Raw genomic sequence first — 22655 nt, forward strand, 5'->3', positions numbered from 1 at the left:
CTCCATCCTTGGACTCTGGGAAGCAAAGGTCCCTGTGCCTTTGTCCCACAAAATTCCTTGAACCTAGATTTAAAGATGCTTCAAAATAAGAAGTTGAGCTTTTAAATTAAAATTAGCTCCCTAAATGTCTGCATATGATATATTTCTTGTAGTATTTTGTTTCTCATGTACAGACAATAGGGTGCCTAAAATGAGAACCATTTCTCTTTTTCTGTGTATTTGTGGTGAACTTTTAAGAAAACATGTACTGTTTTCCACATATTTCTTGAGTTTTATTGTCTATAAACTTCATAAAGTATCTCTGGAAAGATACACAAGGAAGCAATAATACCAGCAGCTGATGGAGTGCAAAATTTAAAAATTTTGAAACCTGTGAATGTATTTCCTGTTTTTTTTAAAAAAGTTAACTTTTTAAAAAATGTCTTTAAAATAGGGGCAGATATTCAGGGAAAAAAAAACACAACTTTTTTTTTTCGAGGGGTTGGGGTGGGGGAAAATTAGCCCAATATATTAAATTAGCCCAATATACTAGAGTCACTAAACTTAATCCTCAACCATTCAAATCTCGGCGCTTAAATGCCGTGAAGTCATGTCTGTCTTCTTGCAGAGGTACCCTCAGTCACAGTATAGCGCTTGTGTAAAGAGCATGGAGAGCTAAATAAATATTTGTTGATTGCTGAAAATATAAGTGTCAAAATGTTATGTTTTGAAGATTTTTCTATTCTGTGTGAAGACTAAGTCCTCAAGACACTTCGTTTTCCTGTATCATCCTTACAGTGATGAGGTTGAGGTTCAGCGTGCTTGCTTCTTGCCCCCGAGCCTCTGTGAGAATGCTAACTGAAGAACTCTTCCCATTCCACTGGCTCGGAGAAGGAAGAGCCAGACGAAAGCCTACCCCAGGTGAGGACAGAGGGAGCTGGCACAGAAGCCAGTGTGGAGTGTGGGGGGCAGTGCCAGCAAGGGCACCTTCCCATGACTCCAGCTAGCACAGTGGCCCTGCTAAGCCTCAGCACACACACACACACACACACACACACACACACACACACACACACACACACAGCCACCCCGCATCCCTGCTAACCTGATTTCCAGCTTAAAGTGGTCGGGTGGAGCTTACTACCACTGCCGTCCTCATTTTTTTCCCCATCCTTATCCTTTCTCCTTTCTGGAGTTCTGCAGAAAATCTGCTTTAGATATACAGGAAAGAAGGAATGATTATTCCTTTTCTTGGTGCAAGAGAAACAGTTCAAACTTCAGGCCACATAAATCCAGGACGAGCTCTCAGCTCTGCCTTGGACGAGCTCTGGGAAGATGAGCATATTACTTCAATTTCTCTAGGCCCCATTTTCTTCATCTCTACATAAGGATAACACTGATCATTTCTCATAATTGAAAGAAATGATATACAACATATATCTGGCACAACCTGTATCAACAGAACCAATATTAGATTGAATATCTAATTTAGATATATTTATGTGTTTAGAATATTTATGTGTGTTGAAAATAGTTATTTGTAAATAAGAAGTATGAATGCTCGCTACACTGTGACACATGCGGGTTGCCGCCCCCCTCCTAAAGGTCTTTGTGATCTGACAATTTAGTGTCTGAAAATCAACTGCTCATGGGATAGCATATGTCTCTGTCCCCAGTCAACTTGCCGGTCCTCTTTTTGCCTTCTCTAAGTAGCTTTCTTTGACCACCACTCTAATTTAGCTCTTAGGAATGCTGAGTTACCTAAGAACTGCTATGACTCTACATTCAGACATGAAGGCAGCACCCAAAAGTGTCAACAAGAATGATACGATACATAAGAGCAGGGAGTTATTTCAAGTATGGCAGGCACAGGGCCACAGTGACACAGGGCTGACACCCACAGCCATGCTGGCACAAGAGTGGGAAATATGGTATTGGGCCATCACCAGGAAGATGCACCACAGGTCACACAGGTATTCCCAGACAACATATGGGAAACACCCCTGAAAACCAACCCAGTCCTGAAGTAAAGAGAGAGGTGGGTGCTATTATGTGCTTTCAGTTGCCTGGCATACCTTGGACTCCTTTCCAAACTATCATACACAGCTGAAAAGATTTCATAGGATATGAAAACAGGAGGCTGCAAACTGGAATTTCTAATAGAAATCTGTGGCTTAAAAATTGAGAATTTACTTTGGATCAACTCCAGGTAGCATCTGTCTCTGTATGTTTCAACTCACTGCTACCCATTCTTCTAGACAATAAAATATTGGACTAGGTTTACTGAACCAAATCAGTTGAGACACGGGTACCTGTTCAGGTTTTAGACTAGAGACATTTAAGCCAAAGTGATAATGTGTAAACATCCAAAGAGGATTCAAAGAATCTAAAAACAGCCTCATGAACTTTGAGCATCAACGTAATACTGTGTAACATCCTCTGAAAGAAACACTACCTACTTCAACTCATGAATTCTAGAATGCTTATTAAAAATCAGCCTCATTATGTCATAGCTGTGCTCACGAAGGACTATGAAAAGCCTTCATTCAAAAGACTAAGCTATATTATATGTCAATTATACCTCAATTAAAACAAAAAAGACTGAGCTAAAAGTTGGTAACTATGTGATACACAGTATAAGGTAGTTTTGCCAGAGCTCCTGTAGCTCAGCGTATGTCTTAGATTGCTACATTGCACATAGTTATGAGACAGAACCTAGCCTTAAACTGTCACTAAAAAGCAACCAGAATAATAGTTTTCTAAGCATTAAAATTTTTTTTCAAATAATTTCGAATGAGTCAATTCTCCAGAGCAGTTAGATGTTAGCAAACTCAATCTATGGATAAGAGAAAACGGGAATGGAAACTGGTACCTACCTGGAATCCTATTAAGTGTTACCCAGAAATGTTCATCAGGACTGTAGGTATCTTTTGACCACCGTAGCAGATCAATGGCCCTTTTGTCTTGGAAGACAAAGTTGACAAACTCTCTGGTAAGGGCCACATAGGCAGTGCCAAAGTAGATGGTCAGCTGATGTGGAGGTGAGGTTTTCAAAATATTGGTGTTTTTCACAAAAGAGCCATCTTTGCCTATGTGCTCTCGGTGGACATACTTAGTCCGTCCAATGGCATGAGCTGGGGGCAGCACTCCTGGGGTAATGTTTTTCCCTTTAAATCCTTTCAGGTACTGAACTATTTCCTTGTTGGTTTTCAGGGGGAAATCTTGCCCGCAGGTGTTGATGGCATACTTCCATGGAACCTCCGAGGCCACAAGGTCTTTTAGGCAGTTCAGGTCTGCCTGGAGCCTGGAAATTCCTGCATAGACCACCGGCTCTATCTTTGAAGCAATGAAAGCATTTTGGAAGCAATTCAGTAACTGCCACACAGATTCCTTAAACTCATTTGTGGCTTTGTCATCCACATGAACACAGTAGACGTTTTGGGGCATATAGATAGCCCTGAAGAGCCTTTCAAAAGTATCAAAGTCCTTATGGATGACCATGACATACGCCAAAGGGAAGGCAACTTCTTCTTCTGAGAGGGGGCTTGTGATGTAGTGATTCTGGAGGAGGTAGTCCTTGCAAGAGACACTTCCCAAAGGTGATGTCAGGGTCTTTCTCCACAGAAAGGCTGGCTTATCTTCTAAGGCGTTATTACAGGCTTGTACTCTTAAATACCTTTCACTGGAACCATTCAGCTTCCTGTGACTTTTTAGCAAGCTTAATTGGCATGTATTGAAAAGTATCACCAAAAAAACCACACTGAGCACAGTGAAAGCAAAAAAGTGAAGCCTCCAAAAGTTCATTATTTTCACTTCCTTGGGGAAGATGTAGATCTCTCCAGGGATCAAGAAATGATCAGTCCCTGAAACCACAAGTGTGAAGGGGTTGAACTGACTTCTTTTGCCAGTCTTGAATTTCGACAGCTTCTCGGGAGGGCTTCTTTGCCCGAGTCCTTTAATCCTCATCTATTCTCTGCTTCAGTGCCGTGTCCATCCTTTTTGGCATTGGCCGGAAAGGAGATGCTTCTCTAAGGCACACTGCGCTTCAGCCTGCGGTGCTGAACCCGGCTACTTAGCAGAGCCTGGCTCTTGGCTCTCGGCTCAGCCCAGCCTTCGGGAAGCCGTCCTCATTTGCATGTGAAACGCAAGTGGTGGATCTTAGCATATTACGTTATGGAATGGAATGACGGGTCCTTTTCACTGGGACTGAGTTTCTCTTGCTTCCCCCCACCTCCCTTCCATCTAATCTATTCCGATCTGATCTCCCTTCTCTTCTCACGCTTTCCTTGTGACTTTTAGAATAAGTGATGCTACTTTTTCTGGTTAGCCCCACAATCTGCTAACCAGTCCTTAGAAATTACAGCATTTAGGACTTCTGCTTCTGGGGTTTATTTCTCTTCCTGTTTCTCTGCCTCCTCTTTTCATTTCAGTGTCATCTCTACCTCTGGGCACATACAGACACGGATAAGGAAAAAAGAGCTTCCAACAAGTCTAAGGAGAAGATGACCAGCACCAAAAATGTCTGATGGTTAGGTGGGTGTATGCTGGATTAAATCAGACAGTTTCTGATAGTGTTACATAGCGTATCTATGTATGTGCAGGCTATGGGAAGAAGGAAATAAGAATTACACTCTTGGGGGCATGGGACAAGGGGAGAAGGAAGCTAGGAGTGACTTTAAACATTACAGGGTCAGTGTGAATGACATAAGTGAAATAAACACACCTTAGTGCACACACCAGAGAGAAAGGTGATACTCATTGTTCCCAGAGCACAAAAGTTGGTTCCCTTTCACACAGAACTTCAGATAACTTGAGCTGTTGACATGGTATTATCTACAACATGTGGAGTGACTGGCCACTGGGTCTCTTTAAAAGGCCGACATCTTCAGATCTGAGGTCATTTCATAGAACTCAAAGGATTTTTCTTCCCACCCAACCCCCTCTCCCACTTCCTTACTCTGAAGAAAGAACAAAGGCTCAGGGCTGCTGCAAAATTCCTGGAAGCATCTGTCAGTGTACTGCAGGGGAGCCAGGAAGAGAAGCCCAGCAGGTCTGGTCACATTACAGAGGGCTTCTCCGAGCTCACTTGTGCCAGGTGCCTTGAGCACTCAGCGAGTGTGGAGTGCGTTGCAGATTGATGCTGATGGTAAGGACGCTTCTGGAGGAAAGTTACTGCTCCAATTAAAAGTTCAACAGTGGCAGCCATACAAGGTATGCTAAAAGTGGCTCTGCTCCCCTCTTATTCCCGCAGTCACCCAGTTATCCACCTGCTGGGCATGATGTGGCAGCTGGAGCAGCTGCCCCTGTTAGGAAAACACTTGGTATGTAATGCAGCGATCTCCCCACCCCCCTCCTATCCCACACCACCCTTAACGTCTTACAGCTCACGGGACTAATGAATGGCAGTAGTACTGTAGATGTGACAAACAGCGACTTGGAGATAGAGTCAAAGAGTTGGCAGGGATCTAAAGATCACCTAACACAACCTTTATTTTATGGATGAGGAAACTGAGGCCAATAAATATATTTTTTTCGAAGTCATTCAGCTGGATAGAAGCCAGAGCCTTAATTCTACAGCTCCCTTGTCCAGAGGCTGGAGCCAGGACAGTTGGATTCAAATCCCAGCCGGTCGCCACCAGCTGTGCGAGCAGGGTGAAGTTACTTAACCTCTCTCAGCACCAAGTTCTTGGTTTGAGAGATGGGAAATAACAGTGGTTCCTATTTCACATGGTTGTTGAGAACATTCAATGAGACAACTCTTGTTCAGGGTTTGTGTTCGCCTACGTGCAATAGGCATTAGCGACTACTGTCGCTGTTGTTTCTCTTTTGAAAAATATCCACCATTTCTGACCCTATTAATGAACTGATATTTTGATTTCTGTTCTTAGTAATGGAAAAGAAAAGTATTTGCACTCTTAAGGCTTTCAAATGGGTTGATTTATTCCCACTCATAAAAGTGGTGGTTAAATTCCACACTTTCTCTTCCCCATCTCTCTTTCCCCTTCACCCCAGAAGAAAAATACTAGAAATGTGGCTGTATGAAGGGAAGAACTGAATAGTCCATTTTGCTGCCCTCATTTCCCTTCATTCTTACCAGAGCCACACCCTTTTCTGCAAAATACATCCTTGACACGTGTGGGAGAGCAGCAGGGGGAAGGCAGAGGGAGGAAGGGAGGCAAAGGCTTTCATTGCAAGTTCAGTAGAGTTTTTCCCTCTCTTTGCCTGGAGCCTTGATCTACAACAGGGAGTTCTGGTGGAATGCCGATGCAAAGCAAACTCCCCAAGTCTTTAATCATGATTTAGTCAAAGCAGATTGCACATAGGGGGTGGAGTGGTATGCAACACGCTTTACAGTCCAAAACAGCAGTATCCAAAAAAAACACTTCCATAGTCTGTCCTGCCTTATTTGCGATGGTTTCGATGAACAGCCTGAGATTAGAATGTGATGCCTTTTTAGTGGCTGGCCCAGCAGTAGGTTTGTTTTGCCTGGTATCTGTGGTAACTGAACAGGCATGTTCTTCTAGCAAATAATTGGGCAGGCTAAGCTATTAACTTCCAACCAGGACATTATGTCTGCTCCGTTTACTCTAGCTGGCTTAACATATTGAAAACTGTCATCAAGTGGACATTTTTGTATTGCTCCCTGCCTCCCTCATGCCCCAGGATAACCTTTACTGTCACAAACAAGGAGACAGCACAAGGACAGCAGCTAACAACACATAATCAGTTCAGCCAAACATTAAATCAAAAGGCCAGGCTCTCTGGGGCTTTCTGAGAACAAGGCAGGTCTTTTCTCTGTTACAGTCACTTAGTTTTCATTAACCTTACAGGAGTGGTGCGTCCACTCCCGCAGGGCTGTCAAAGGCCAGCATGAGGCTGGTTTCGTGGGGGCGGGGCTGGCATCCGGGCCTGACTTGTTCCCAAGTCCTGATAGCTCTCCTCTCCCTCAGACTGCTCTCTCGGCGTAATGAGTGCTATTGAATCAAGGCACTGCTTTTTGATGGGTCCTCTCACCTCCCTACAGGTTACAGCACCCTGCTCCCCAACTAAGGCTTTGGTTCCATCAGTCTGGCAACCTCACACACTTCAGTCGCAAACGAGACACAGAGAGTAAACAAGAAGAGGCCTCCCAGGAACCAAAATAATGATCACACGTTGTAGGCCCGGTGCACACACTCAGATGTGTACAGGTAGGTAAGTGAAAAAAGTAAGTGAAGCTAGTGGAGGGGAGGAAAAACAGGGCTAATGAGTTCACAAGTGGCAGCTAACACTTGGCCAAGGCGTCGAGGACGTTGAGGGAGGGTGGGGACCTTGGCCAAGAGCCATCGTCCCACCTAAAGGAAGCAGCTGCCTCTCAACGCCAGCAATTAATGCCACGCTAGATCATGGGCCCAGGGCTCCCAGCTCTTCAGATACTTTAAGAGAGAAATCTGAATTTTACCAAAAGAAAATTCCCAAACTCTTTGACTATTATCAAGTAATTAACAAAGTTTGAAGACACGAGTGCATGCATGCATAGCCACTCTGAAGATGGCATTTGACCCTCGGGATGCCAGTTTATCATCTTTGCTTTAAGCATCAAAGGCCATGGACTTTGAATCCCTCTTGAGGCTTAGCCTATTGACTCTTAGTTTAGACACAATCATAGCAAACTTTCTCAGACTTAAGCAGATAAGAAGTCACAAATTAGAAGAGCGATGTAGGACTGGTAGATTCGGGCAGCCTACTGTCAGCAACAGGTGATGGTCTGAGAATGAAATGGATTCAAGAAAAACTCCGAAAGCAGAGCGAGGCAGGACCATTCAATTAATGGATGACTGGCATTTGTGTAGCTCAATGACCATCTTATTACCTTCAACCACTACCTCTAGTATTTATAATTAGCAAATAAGTTAATATCTATGAAAGGCTTGAAAACTGTGGCGATCAGTACAGACACTGGGCCAACCCAGACCATCTTTGAAAACAAGCAGAGTACTAACATTTAGTGAAACAGAAATATAAATGTATTCATATATATCCTATACATACATTCTGCATATTCTATTTAAAAAGGCATTTCTGGAATAGGTTTATTCAAAATAGGTTCTTTTAATTAACTGTTTTGTGCACAAAAGGGTAGGCTTTCAATTAGCTAGAAAACTCACATCTATGACAAAACTTTTTCCTAAAAAAATGTTAGGTGATATGTTTACCACATGATTCAACATCGGGCAACATCACTCTTTCTGTAAAGGGCCAGGTGGTAAAGACTTTAGGCTTGTGGGCCATTTGGTCTCCGACACAACCCCTGAACACTGCTACTGAAGCATGGAAGTCGCCATAACAACAGGAGGTTGTGTCCTGCTAAAACTTTATTTATGGACATCGATCTCTCAATTCCATATAATTTTTGTGTCATGAAATAGTCTTCTTTTGAGATTTTTTTCAACAACTTAAAAATGTAAAATCATTCATAGCTCATGGGCAGTACAAAAATAGGCCAGATTTAGCCCGTGGGCTGTATGTAGTTTGCTGATCTCTGCTCTAGATTATGATCATGTTCCTCCAGGCCTAAATTTTGCAACATCAGAGTCTTTGCAATGACCTATAATTTCTTTATTTTTCAAGATGAAGAAATGTGATATGAAGGAAAACAGTAATGTTGATCATCCTTGTATCTGCCTGAAGCCCCTTGATGTACACCATCTGGGTTATAGCGCAGAGTGTGACTATGTGCCCCAGTTTCCTTTCTTCTCCTATATGATGCAGATGTTAAGAACACTGACCTCATAGGGTTCTTAAGAGATTTAAACAAGTCAGTGCATAAAAACAGCTTAGAATAATGTCTTGCAAGTAAGAAGTGATCAACAAATCTTAAGGCATCTCTCTTTCTGTTGCCAGACCCGGCTCACCTGGGACCCTAAGAACCCCATCCACCTTCCTAGGTCTGTTTAGTGAAGTAGAACAGCTGTGCTGGAGGGGTCGCTCTGCCCCTGAAAGATGCCAGGGCACAGGCAGGAGGCCTCAAGGCCCTCATTATCATGGGCAGCTTCAGTCTCTTCTGCCCTCTCCCCGCACCCAGGGTAGGGGAACTGCCCCTCATTCCCAATCACAGCCTCTTGAACCTGTTCTTTCAACTGTATCTGACTCTGTTACCTCTTCAGAGAGCCAGCCTGCTGGTGCACCCTGAGAAAAGCTGATGACAGAGACAAATATGCAGCTTGGTGGTGAAGACCAAGGCTTTGGAGCAGGGTTTAAATCTGGCTCTGCTGCTTACTATGTGACCCGGAGAAAGTTTCTTGAGATCACTGTGCGCTAGTTTCCTAATTTTAAAAAAGGAGAAGTAGAAGGGCTGGCCTGGTGGCACAGTGGTTAAGTTCGTGCACTCCGCTTCGTTGGCCCAGGGTTCGCAGGTTTGGATCCCAGGCACAGACCTACACACCACTCATCAAGCCATGCTGTGGCAGGCGTCCCATATAAAAAATAGAGGAAGATTGGCATGGATGTTAGCTCAGGGTCAATCTTCCTCACCAAAAAAAAAAAAAAGAAAGAAAGAAAAGAAAAAAGGAGAAGTAGAAAGTCTACCCAAGTGGTGGAAGTCTGGCTAAGAAGCTTTCTGTACCTTTACCCCAAACTATTCCACATAACGCCACCCCACCTTACTGCATTGTTGTAGGACCACACTGCTTTCTTTCTACTCCCTAGCAGCCTACTTGAGAGTAGCAAATTTCTTTCCCTCTGGGGTTAATTGCCCAGATTTAACTCTAAGGGCTGAAACAAAAACAAAAGCAAAAAACAAAAAAACCGCAATCAAAAATTTTATCTTTGGATATATCCTGTTAAATTTCAAGGAAAAGAATAGGTGACTATTTGTCTTTCTGTGCTTTTCTGTTTGCAAGTGTCTCCTCTAAGAACAAAAGATTGCAAATTCATGAAGAAAAGACTTTGCATGTCCAAGGTGTGTCCAGATCTGGATGTTCTTCTGGAACCTTTCTCATACAAAATATCCCCCAAACTCTTCCACCTCCATATTTTTTGAATGTTGAATTGAGGTTGCAGTGGAATGGTATTTCTACTAAAAGACAGCACTTTACAATTCAGCTGCTGCCAGAGATCTGTATCTTGAAGATTGTCTTTATCTTCTGAGCATTTTCAGATAAATGGAAACAGAATAGTCTTAAAATAGAGATAGGCAGTAGTTTCCTCCAACTTCTAATTTTAATAGCCCTATTACATTCTTGACTCATTTTCAGTTTATTCAGTCCACTGTCATACTAGCTTCTTTCCCACAGGACGTCATTTACTTGACTTTAGACAGTTTGTTACAAATCCCAAAAGGCAGATGTTTTCTGTTTTCTTAGAAATTAAAGCTGGAACAAATTTGCCTCCAAGATATGTCCTGTGTTTGTACTTAACTGAAGACAATCTTTGCATTTGATTCTCCCATTGCTTGAAGTGGTTTTAGATTCAAATTTATATTTACCAATCCATCCTTTTATATGACACCCTTAACCTTTATAGTTTCTCCCCAAAAACTATGGAAAAATTGCTATAAATGGAGTAGGCTCAGTCCTGGTCTGCTCTGGTTAGGGCCCTCATGGCTGATAGTGTAGTTTTGATCATTACTCTTTAATGTGTCTTCAATGTGTTGTAACCAACATAACTGAGTGGTTTCAATTATAGTTTTCTTCCAGTAAATATCAGTGCTGTTCTGTGGAACATAAATATCTAGGGCACTAATTCCTGATCACGAGATGACCTGGTCATTGGTAAGGTGAGCAGGAGTATGTGGAGGCAGCACTGTCCCTGTTTGCCCAGGATTGAGAGATTTCACAGGAAATGGGATTGTCAGAGCTACAACTAGGAAATCCTGGACAAATCAGGATGGATCGGTCATCCTATATACCATCAGCCCTACCCACTCTCTGCTGAAAGGTATACTAACTAAAGGGTATTCAATAACTGATCAGTGTGGAAGGAAAAGAAATGTTTAAACCATTTATCTGGATGGGGGGAGCATGCAGATCATCAAAAGTCTGCAAACTGTAATGCATAAAAACCCTACACGTCCCTTCTCCACATGTCCCTGAACCACTGAGGCATGGGGACAAAATGATTGACATATGTGGGGTAGCTTTACAGTCAACCTAAAAGAAAGCATTTAAACCATTCTAACTACACAGATGTTCCCCAGTGGATCTAAGAATGTCTTAGTCACAGCTTAAATAATGATGGGAGAACCTAAAAGGAAATTAACTGTTATTACACTGTCAACTGGATCTAAAGTCCTCTCCCTCCACACCACACGTGACTTGAGAAATCTTTCTGTAAAGGGGGGATTAATAGAAAAATAGGGGTCTCATGAATGGAAATGCTTATTTTAATATTTATAATCAATGGGCAATGAAATCAGAAAATGTTAATTCATTTTACAGAGCATCATAAGCAACCAGCCATTTGATCTCTCTGACTCTCAATTTCCAAATCTGCACATTGTCGGGATTGGAACTAGGTGCTCCCGAAGGCTTCTTTCAGCTCTAAAATGCTGTGATTATGCTAGATTCTGTGCAGAATAGAAAGGGGGCTGTTTTTATGGGAAAGCTGCATTAGGGAGTTTTGTTTAGACTCAGTAGTGCATGGGAAATTCCAAAATGTGATAAGATTAACTGACCAAGGAGGCTGGGAGGTGGAGTGGAGGGCAGTTAGCTCAGACAGACCAAAGTCCTGGGAGAGGAGAAACCAGACAGGGAGGTGTTCAGCCTCTCCAGGAGACCACCCAACACGTAGCCGGACTTCAGAGTCTCAGGTGGGCAGTTTCCGCGTGGAACATGGACGCCATTTGGAGTCCTTGGCAGGAGGGCCTTCCTGCTGTAGAACCACAAGGAGCTCAAAGAAGTAGCTCTAACTTCAACTGAGGACAGAATTACAGATTTTCAATGAACGAGGAAATATGCGAGGACTGGGGGTGGTGTGGCTAAAGAGGAAACATCTAGAAGAGGGGACTAATCATGTCAGGAAGCTAATTCCATTAGGATGGTCTGAGTATCTTTGGTTTGCTTAGTAAAGATCACAGCTTTTTCCCCTAATGTTTTCACTAAGTTCTGATCTTTTAAATTTGGCCGAAGAGAAAGATTATGGGGAATGAATATCATGGAAGTACCAAGTTCAAGGACAAAGACTCTGAAAGCATAACCTGCAACCATCCATTCTCTGAAAACATGGCACTGAAGTGGCTAAAAGGTAAATATATTTGGGGGGAAAGGAGAGTCTGTTCAATAAATGGTATTGAGAAAACTGGACAGCCACATGCAAGAGACCACCATCTCACACCATACACAAAAATCAACTCAAAATGGATTAAAGACATGAACATAAGACCTGAAACCATAAAACTCCTAGAAGAAAACACAGGCAGTCAGCTCCTTGACATTGGTCTTGGTTCTGATTCTTTGGATTAGGCACCAAAAGCACAAGCAACAAAAGCAAAACTAAACAAGTGGGACTACATCTAACTAAAAAGCTTCTGTACAGCAAAGGAAACCATCAACAAAATGAAAAGGCAACCAACTGTATGGGAGAATATATTTGAAAATCGTGTATCTGATAGAGGGTTAACATTCAAAATATATAAAGAATTCATACAACCTAATAGTAAAAAACCAAATAATCCAATTAAAAAATGGGCAGAAGATCTGAAGACATTTTTCCAAAGAAGACATACAGATAGCCAACAGGCACATGAAAAGGTGCTCAGCGTCACTAATCATCAGGGAAACGCAAGTCAAAACCACAATAAGATATTATTCTCACACCTGTCAGAATGGCTATTATTAAAAATACAAGAGATAACAAGTGTTGGCAAGAATGTGGAGGAAAGGGAACCCTTGTGCACTGCTGACAGGAATGTAAATTGGTGCAGCCACTATGGAAAACAGTATGGAGGGTCCCCCCAAAATTAAAAATAAAACTACCGTATGATCCAGCAATTCTAATTCTGGGTATTTACCTGACAGGAAATAAAAACACTAACTTGAAAAGATATCTGCTCCCTTATGTTCATTGCAACATTATTTACAATAGCCAAGACATGGAAACAACCCAAGTGTCCATCAAAGGATGAGTGGATAAAGAGAATGTGGTATATATACACAACGGAATATTGTTCAGTCATTAAAAAAGAAGGAAATCTTGCCATTGTGACAACATGGAGGGCATTATCCTAAGTGAAATAAGTCAGACAGAGAAAGACAAATACCATATGATCTCACTCATATACAGAGTCTGAACAACAAAAAAACAAACTCATAGATACAGAGAACAGACTGGTGGTTGCCAAAAGTGGGGGGTAGAGAGCGGGTGAAACAGGTCAAAAGGTACAAACTTCCAGCTATAAAATAAATAAGTCCTGGGAATGTAAAGTACAGCATGGTGACTATAGTTAATAATATCATATTGTATATTTGAAAGTTGCTAAGAGAGTAAATCTTAAAAGTTCTCATCACAAGGAAAAAAATTTTGTAACTGTGCGGTGATGGGTGTTAACTACACTTACTGTGCTGATCATTTCAAAGTATATACAAATACCAAATCATTACGTTGTACACCTGGAACTAATGTTCTCTGTCAATTATATCTCAATTTAAAGAAAGGTAAACACATTTGGGAAAAACTTTCTGCCACTCATGGCTTTGTCCAAAAGCATCTTGGGAAAGAATGCCACATATTGTGCAAGTCAGAGGATGAGAGAAAGAGAGGCTTGTGGGCAGATCTGTCACTGAATAACTACATTAAGAAATGGTTAGTTAGGCCCTACTGACGCCTGATTTAGCTTTTCTTGTCCTTCATTGGGAGCTGTCTGTGTTAATATGGGCTGGTGCGATTTTTAAATTGGGCATTGGATTGTATTTTTATGATCTTACATGAAGAGAATCTGGAATGGAAGTAGAACCTACCTCTAAAAAATATATGGCCTTGGGTCTGCATTAAATCGGATAATCGATGTTCATGGAAAAACTGGGTTGAAATGTTTGCCTTCTTTACCTTACATTCAGTCAGCATTACTTTCCCATGATTCTTTGTCCAAATGGATTAAAGTCAAACAACGTATAATGATGTAGTTACGAAAATAAATGTAATGAATACATAAAAAAAGAGAAATGGTTAGTTAGGAAAGTAATATTGGCTGCTTTGGATGTAGCTTTCTAAGACTGCAAATTGTCCACCTCAGAAACAAAGAATCAGTAAAAATCTTAGTAGGGTCATTTGCTTCACCAAATGATGGGTTAGTTCCATCAAAGAAGCAGCCTCATCAAAACCCAGATCTGGTCTTTAAAGCAGGGTCCGCTGCTGTTGAGCTGTTCTTTTTACTTCTGTGGTGCAGAATTCGGTGCCCATTTGGCACCGGATGGTGGGCCTCGGATTGAAGCACAGACTGGCTTGAGCCACTGTTGCCCCCAGGATGAGCGTGACATGGAGGAGTATTCCCAAGATGAGCAAGATGCTTTGGAAGAACTGAAGGAGAGAGAACAGTCCCATTGCTGTTGACTAGAGGCAAAAAAGACCAAGAAAATTCCCAGAAAAGCTCAACATGATGGAAGATGCTATGTAAAGCCAAGCCCTCAGGATTTGGCAAAGTAATCTAAGCTGTGTATGTGCGTTGTGTGTGGTGATGAGGGTGGTGGCAAAGGGGGGTGATGATTTGTAGCTGAGTGGACAGCAGTGCTGAGGGGCATATTAAAATTATTTCCATTTGACTCAATTCAAGAAATATCTATTCTTATCCCACTGGCTGCTTGCTACGTTGGGCTGCTAAAGATATAAAAAACCCCGAAAAGATTATACAGGAGTCCCCCCTTATCCACGGTTTCACTTTCTGAGGTTGCAGTTACGCATGGTCAACCATGGTCCAAAAATATCAAGTGGAAAACTCCAGAACTATACAATTCAGAAGTTTTAAATTGTGTGCCATTCTGAGTAGCATGATGAACTCTCATGCTGGTCCGATCTGTCTCACCTGGGACGTGAATCAGCCCTTCGTCCAGCGGGTCCACACTGTGTACACTACCGCCTGTTAGTCACTTAACAGCCATCTTGGTTATCAGATCAACTGTCATGGTATTGCTGTGCTTGTGTTCAAATAACCCTTATTTTACTTAATAATGGCCCCAAAGTGCAAGAGCAGTGATGCTGGCAATTCGGATATGCCAAAGAGAAGCCATAAATTGCTCCCTTTGAGTGAAAAGACAAAAGTTTTCGACTTAATAAGGAAAGAAAAAAAATCATATGCTGAGGTTGCTAAGATCTACAGTAATTTTTATTACAGTATATTATTATAATTGGTCTATTTTATTATTGTTGTTAATCTCTTACTGTGCCTAATTTATAAATTAAACTTTATCATAGGTATGTATGTAGAAGAGAAAACATAGTATATATGGGGTTCAGTACTATGCCTGGTTTCAGGCATCCACTGGGGGTCTTGGAACATACCGCCATGGATAAGGGGGGCCTGCTGTAGTCCTGACAGGGTAATTTGATATTCACATTCATAATTATAATGCCAAGAAGATTATAAAATGACGAAAAGGGAGTTAAAATAAAGGTTTCCAAAAGTGTACAATTGAAAAAGAAAAGATAGGAAAAGCTTCCTAAACGATGAGGCACTGAATGCCGACCTATTAAGGCCATTATGTAAATGGGAGAGATGGAGGAGAATGGCACAAGTGAAGAGAATGACATGAAGAAAAGTACCCAGTGCAGGAATATACGGCACGGTGGTTTTTCCGGAGTGTCCCTTCCAGGGAAGGCAGCAGTGGGAATTGATAGGTGACATCCAGCAAGGATCTGTTGATATCCAATACCCCATGTTGACATGTTTATGCTGAATAATTCAATAAGCTGTTGAAACTCCCTGCAGCTTTTGGGATTGAGAAGTTATTCTTGGAGCTATGCTTTAAAAGGAAAATATGTCAAGAGTGTTAGAATGGTTTGAAGAGGGAGATTTGGGCCAGAGGGATCACTTGGACGAGTTCTAACAATCTACTTGAGAGGCACGATGGGCGGGAATTAGAGCTGTAGTGATAGGGATGGGAACGGTGAGACTCACTAGGAACCCATCATGGACAGAATGTACAGAATGCGCTGATTAGATATCGGGGCCTGGAAGGGGGAAGTTGGCCAACACAGAGAACAGTGGTGCCAGCCACAGAGATTCTGGAGAAGTGAGTTTATGGGGAGTAGGGAGATGGATGGGGGAGCATGTCAGCAGGTGCCAATGGGAACCTCAGGAAGAGATATCCAAAAGACAAGGAGAAATGTGGGAGAAGGCCTGAGGAGCATGGTGGAGGGTTAGCGTTCATCAGTACAGAAATGGTGTTGAGCTACAGACGTAAATGAGCATCAAGGGAGAAAGAACAGGAAGAGCCAAAAAGCAAACTGAGGAAAGACTCAAGGGGAATGTTTACTGAAAACTTACATTTCCTGATTCTAAATTTCACAGAGAACAGTGGCTCTAAAATCAATTATTATCCAAGTCTCCATTCAATAATCAGTAACTAAGAATAGGGAAAGCACAGAATTATCCATTTAAATACAAGTTTTTCAAAGAGGGATTATAAAAGCAATTGCCCTTTAACACATTTGGCGACATGACAGCTTTTTCATAATGTTGGAGTCATAGCTCAAAGTTCTATGACCAAGTATTGCTCCAAGACTGCTGGCTTCAGTCTTTGATAATTCTCTCTTCATAGCGCTCCAGCCCTATCTGCCTTCCTAAGTAAAAATGACTTTTATTATGTATTTATTTTTAGATTGAGATAACATTGGTTTAAAATATTATGTAGATTTCACGTGCACAACATTGTAATTCAACTTTTGTATATACTACAGCGTGCTCACCACCAGAAGTCTAGTTTCCATCCATCACCATACAATTGACCCCCTTTTCCCATTTTTCCTTCCCCCCACCCTTTCTCCCCTCCAGTAACTACCAATCTGTTGTCTGCTTCGAGTTTTTGTTTTGTTTTGTTTGTTCATTTGTTTTGTTTTTTATATTCCATCTATGAGTGAGATCATACGGTATTTGTCTTTCTCTGTCTGACTTGTTTCACTTAGCATAATATCCTAAAGCTCCATCCGTATTGTTGCAAATGGCAAGATTTCATCTTTTTTATGGCTGAACAATATTCAGTTGTATATATACAACACATCTTCTCTATCCATTCATCTGTTGATGGGCATTTAGGTTGTTTCTATATCTTGGCTATTATAAATAATGCTGTAATGAACATAAAGGTGCAAATAGCTTTTCAAATTAGTGTTTTTGTATTCTTTGGATAAATACCCAGCAGTGGAATAGCTGGATCATATGGTAGTTCTGTTCTTAATTTTTTGACAAATCTTCATACTGTTTTTCATAGTGGCTGCACCAGTTTGCATTCCCACCAGCAGCGTATGAGGGTTCCCTTTTCTCCACATCCTCTCCAACGCTTATTTCTTGTCTTTTTAATGATAGCAATTCTCATGGGTGTGAGGTTATATCTCATTGTGGTTTTGACTTGTATTTCCCTAATAATTACTGGTACTGAACATTTTTCATGGGCCTGTTGGCCATCTGTATGTCTTCTTTGGAAAAATATCTATTCAGATCCTCTTTTAGAAAAGAACGATTCTATACACTGCATTGTGACTGGGGGACAGAACTCTGGATTAGAAGAAAGACGATGTGAATTTGTGCCCTGACTTTGCTAATTACTAGCTGTTCAATAAAGTCAATCAATATTTAGAGAAGGTGTACATCCTAAAGGGAAGTTAGGTTGCAAAGTCAGTATGTAAAAGGAAAACAACATACAAGTAAAATTCCTCTGGAGAAATCTCTTGGGAATATTCCACATTAAGATGACACAGAGTATCTCCATAATTCCAACATGGCCAATTTTCTCCTTAATCTCTGTCCAGATGATGGATCCTTCTAATGAGCACCAGATGAAGAAGTTGGCTCGAGCTGAGCAGTGATGTTATGAGATGCACACTGTATCTTTAACATTAGTGAGCCATGGGAACCAAGCCCATCATGAGAACAAGCAAAATCCTTATTTAACCTCATGCTCACTCTGAATCCCAGATGTATTGGTTGGAATGGAGGGTAGGGTGGGATGGCCAAAACCGTTTAATCTTACATGCTGTGTGTGTGTGTGTGTGTGTGAATACAGTTGAGTTTGTGCAAGTTAAATGAATACGAGCTGGGACTCCATTGTACTGAGCCTGGCTCATGCACTGGGGGTTGTGTGGTATAAGGGAAACAAAAACTAGCAGGTGCAGGTGTCTCCTTGAAGCTCAGTCTAGAAGGTCCCGGGGAACACAAACAGTGCTGCAGGACTGATAATAGTACAACGTGACACAGGAGCGAGGCCACGGGAGTGAGAAGGAGGAAAGGCTTTTTAGAGAATGTGACTCCAAGCTGAAGCTTAAAAGAAAAGCACGTGTCAGTCAGATGAGGGAAAGGAAGGAAGAGCATTTCAGAGCATCCTGGCTGGGGAGTGGCATGAGTTGAGGCAGGCAGACTGGAAGTGGCACATTTGGGACCTACAAGTCAACTAGGAGAGCTGGGGTGCCATATGGGATGGGGTGCATAGTTAAAAACGGCACTAGAAAGGCCAAGCGGCCTGATTGCAATGAGTTCCCCGTGCCCAGTGAAGGGGCCAGGATGTTACGCTGAGGTAATGGGGATCCTCAGAAGGTTTCTACGAAGGAGAGAGATGTGATCATGTGCATTTTTGTAAAGGTCTTCCTGTCACTGTGGAGAAGGTGTTAAAGCAGGCTGAGAACGGAGTCAGAAAAGTAGTTAGAAAGAAATTAGACTACTGAAGGAGAGAGAGGAAGAGAGATGGATGGCAGCACCAGAAATGGTGAGGAGGCCAACGGCCAGATCCAGTTTCTTGACTTTACTCTGCACCTGGCACTATGCCAAGCACTTGCAGCCATCATCCTTGCTGCTTCTGCCAATAACCCTGGGAACGTGGTGCTGCCACATCATGTGGTCCCTGTGGCCTTCACACAAGGGCCTTGCCCGCCTCATGCCAGGCCAGCCCTCACCCTCGCTCTCTCGACTGGAGCCACACCGGCTGCTCTTCCGGCTCACCTCAGGGCCTTGGCAATCCCCAGTCCCTCTGCCTGGAACCTCTTTGCCAAGCGCATGGCTGGCTCATTCTCATTTAAGAGGCACCAGTGATGAGCCACTTTTGCCGAGAAGCCTTCCCTGACTCACCCCATTTAAAGTAGGTCCCTTCCTGCATCAGCCTGCTTTTCCTTCATAGCTCTTAGCATAATCTCCAATTAGCTTGTCTACTTTTTATTATCTGTCTCCCCCTTCTAGAATAAATACTCCATGAGAGGTATGGCCTTACTTGTCCTATTTGCTACTATATCCAATAGTGTCTAGGTGCTCAATAAATATTTATTGAATGAATATCCATTTTCTAGATGAAAAATATAATAACAACAACAATAATAAAAACTAACACTGAAAATATGTGCTGGGCACTGGTCCAACTCATTTAAGCCTCACATACTTGATATAAATATTATTATTTTGCCTATTTTATAGATGGGGAAACTGAGGCCCAAAAATTTAGGTAACTTATCCAAGGTCACACAGCTTGTAAATGGCAGAGCGGGGCATACAAAGGTGAGAGCAGGAGTTGAGTTCTGAGTGAGTAGCATTTGAGGTGCCTGTGGAGCATGCTCTCTCATTTACTGCGCTCCCTGCTTCTGGGGCAGGGCCATTACCCACCCCTCTGATCCCATCGTCATGTCTGTAAAATGTGGATTTAAGCACCGACCAAACAGGATTCTTGTGAAGATAAAGTGAGATAATGCAGACCTATAGGCAGATGTTCCGTAAACATCAGTTCCCTCATCTTTCCTGAACTTTCTGCTTACTTGAAAAAGCCAAAAGTTCCAGGCAAGATGGGCTATCAAGATGACATAAGGAACAAGAGAGAAAATTCTGGGGTGGGTCCATTATATAATCATTCCACAAGCTTAATAAGACTCAGAATTTAGCTACATTTCATCTTCTGAATACTTGCAGTTATTACAATAATTAAATAAGCATCTGTAAAACTAGGTTCAGTTTAATCTAAATGTATGTCATAAGTCCCACCTATCCTTTTCCTAGATGTTTCTTTTTACTCTTTTTTTTTTTTTTTTTGAGGAAGATTAGCCTTGAGCTAACTGCTGCCAATCCTCCTCTTTTTGCTGAGGAAGACTGGCCCTGAGCTAACATCCATGCCCATCTTCCTCTGCTTTATATGTGGGATGCCTAGCACAGCATGGCTTTTGCCAAGTGGTGCCATGTCCACACCTGGGATCCAAACTGGCGAACCCCGGGCCACCAAGAATCGGAACGAGCGAACTTAACTGCTGCGCCACCCGGCCAGCCCCTCTTTTCATTCTTATTTCCTGCTAGGTATATGCAATATTTGTCTTTGGACAAGTCACAGATTTTAATCTTAAATTTTCTCATCTGCAAATGGGGAGAATAGTCCTTCTTTTATAGAGTTCTTATAAGGACTAAAGGAGATAATATATAAAAAATCCTTTTGCAAACTAAGTACTATCGAAATATAATAGAGGAACATTATTAAATACGTTTTTATAGTGGAAAAGGCGTATGCTTGTTGAGATCAAGCCACTTCAACAGTAGTACTTTCAATTGTGTTCTCCAAGTTAAAATTGCTCAAGTGCTTAGAGCTATAAATCTCATTAAATCCTGCCCCTCTAAGGTCCTGTGGGGATGCTCACTAACGGCTCTCTGCCTGCAGGTGAAGGAACCATCTTGCAGGGGGCATGTGCTTCTGTTCGCCCAGCACCGTTCTGAGGAACCATCCTCCACCACGTGTACTTCTGTCCGCCCAGCACCGTTCTGAGGAACCATCCTCCACCACGTGTGCTTCTGTCCGCCCAGCACCGTTCTGAGGAACCATCCTCCACAGTAGCCTGCCCCTCACCTCTGGCTCTAGGGTGGGAAAGCGACCCAAGAAAGGTTGGTCAGCATTCTTCCTCCCCTTGATTTGCTTAGGGATTTGGACCAAGCAGGATGACTCTGAGGACTCCCCTGAGCTGTTGCTGGACTATCAGGTCAAAGAGTTTCTTTTCCCCCAGGAGTGCCAGCTGTCAGAACCAAGCACCGGGAGCTACGTCTGGCCATCTCTGACACCATGTGGGGAGCACCTGCCTGAATGAGGCCAACACAGAGAGAGGGAGGCAGAGAGATAGGGGGACCAACTCATCCTAGTTTGCCTGAGGCTTTCCTGGTTTTAGCACTGAAAGTTTCATGCCCAAGACCCTCCCTCAGACCTGGGCAAACAGGGACAGTTGGTCACCCTGCAGAGCTGAGCTGGCAAGAAAGAGTCCTGAATATATTGTTTCCCCTCTTGATCCAACTTTATTTGGAGCCCCTCCTTTTTTTTTTAGGAAGATTAGCCCTGAGCTAACTACTGACAATCCTCCTCTTTTTGCTGAGGATGACTGGCCCTGAGCTAACATCTGTGCCCATCCTCCTCCACTTTATATGTGGGACGCCTACCACAGCATGGCTTGCCAAGTGGTGCCATATCTGCACCTGGGATCCAAACCGGGGAAACCTGGGCTGCCAAAGCAGAACATGCGCACTTAACCGCTGCACCACCAGGCCAGCCCCTGGAGCCCCTTCTTGAGCATCTCAGTTCTGTGACTCACTCAGTTCTGGTGTCTGTTTCAGCAACTGTGAGCTGCATTTCTGTCACTTGCAACTTAAAGGGTCATAACACACTCCCAAATAATGTGCACATGTAAATAAAACTCAAAGTTAAAAAAGTCTAAATCGAAGTAGGAAACACACTATTTTTAGAATTGAAAAATGAGGAAACGTGACCATGTGGTCACTTCTAAGGTTGAGATAAATTTATGTCACAAAGCGGCTCTGAAAAAAAAATGTATACAACATGGAAAAAGGAAGAGAAGCAAATGAAAACATTCCTATGGAAAAAAAAGCATCATGGCACAAGAAAGGTCAGAATAACGCATGAGCAAAATTTCAAAAGAACAAATTTATGCAGTGAGGGGAAAAAACCCAAGGGACGTAACAGCTTTTTCGGCGCTCTCACCACTTCAGTGGTCAGGTTCATTTCCCCATTGCAGAACCACACCACCCGTCTGTCAGTTGCCATGCTGTGCCGGTGGCTCTCATGGAAGAACTAGTAGGATCTACAACCATGCACTGGGGCTTTGGGGAGCGAGAAAGAAAAAAAGAGGAAGATCGGCAACAGATGTTAGCTCCGGGTGAATCTTTCCATGCAAAAAACAAAAAAAGAAAAGCTAGAGAAAAGGGGCTTTTCTTAAGGTGACATATAACAACCATTACAAAGACCTAAGTTAGAAAGTACAAGGATGCACCAGAATTCAGGGTGAGCTACTCCTATCAGAGACTAACGGTCTGCAGCATGGGAAATTTGTGCTCCTGGAGGGCCTCCTTTCAGCATATGGCCAGAGAGAGAGGTCTAGACAATCGTCTGTACATGAGCCACACAGGATGGAATGAGAGTCACTCTGCCTGGCCTCCCCTGAAGAGGAATATAAGACTGGGGCACAAAGGTCCTCTCCAGCCCCTTCTATCACCATTTCTAATTCTAACTCAGTAGGGAGAAACCCTGAGA

The 22655-nt window shown here is 42.6% G+C and overlaps 1 protein-coding gene and 1 long non-coding RNA gene across 8 annotated transcripts in view; one reads left to right on the forward strand and one right to left on the reverse strand.

Annotated features, from left to right (window-relative positions):
* Positions 1–22655, reverse strand: part of GCNT2 (glucosaminyl (N-acetyl) transferase 2 (I blood group)) — an 87081-nt gene that overhangs the window by 30700 nt on the left and 33726 nt on the right. Inside the window, exon 1 of one of the 7 annotated variants that reach the window (XM_014844628.3) lies at positions 2856–4119. The exons of the other annotated variants lie outside the window; for them this stretch is intronic. Within the exon in view, the coding sequence (XP_014700114.1) occupies positions 2856–3945 (1090 nt within the window). The 5' untranslated portion in view covers positions 3946–4119. Of the gene's footprint in view, positions 1–2855; positions 4120–22655 lie in introns of those variants that run through there. 7 annotated transcript variants of the gene reach the window in all.
* Positions 7050–21401, forward strand: LOC123287013 (uncharacterized). The gene is made up of 4 exons (XR_006529856.2): positions 7050–7169; positions 12087–12201; positions 20784–21004; positions 21124–21401. It is a non-coding gene; the product is annotated as an uncharacterized lncRNA (long non-coding RNA).

The sequence above is a fragment of the Equus asinus genome, chromosome 8 (genome assembly GCF_041296235.1).
Source record: "Equus asinus isolate D_3611 breed Donkey chromosome 8, EquAss-T2T_v2, whole genome shotgun sequence".
In the NCBI taxonomy this organism is placed as follows: domain Eukaryota; kingdom Metazoa; phylum Chordata; class Mammalia; order Perissodactyla; family Equidae; genus Equus; species Equus asinus.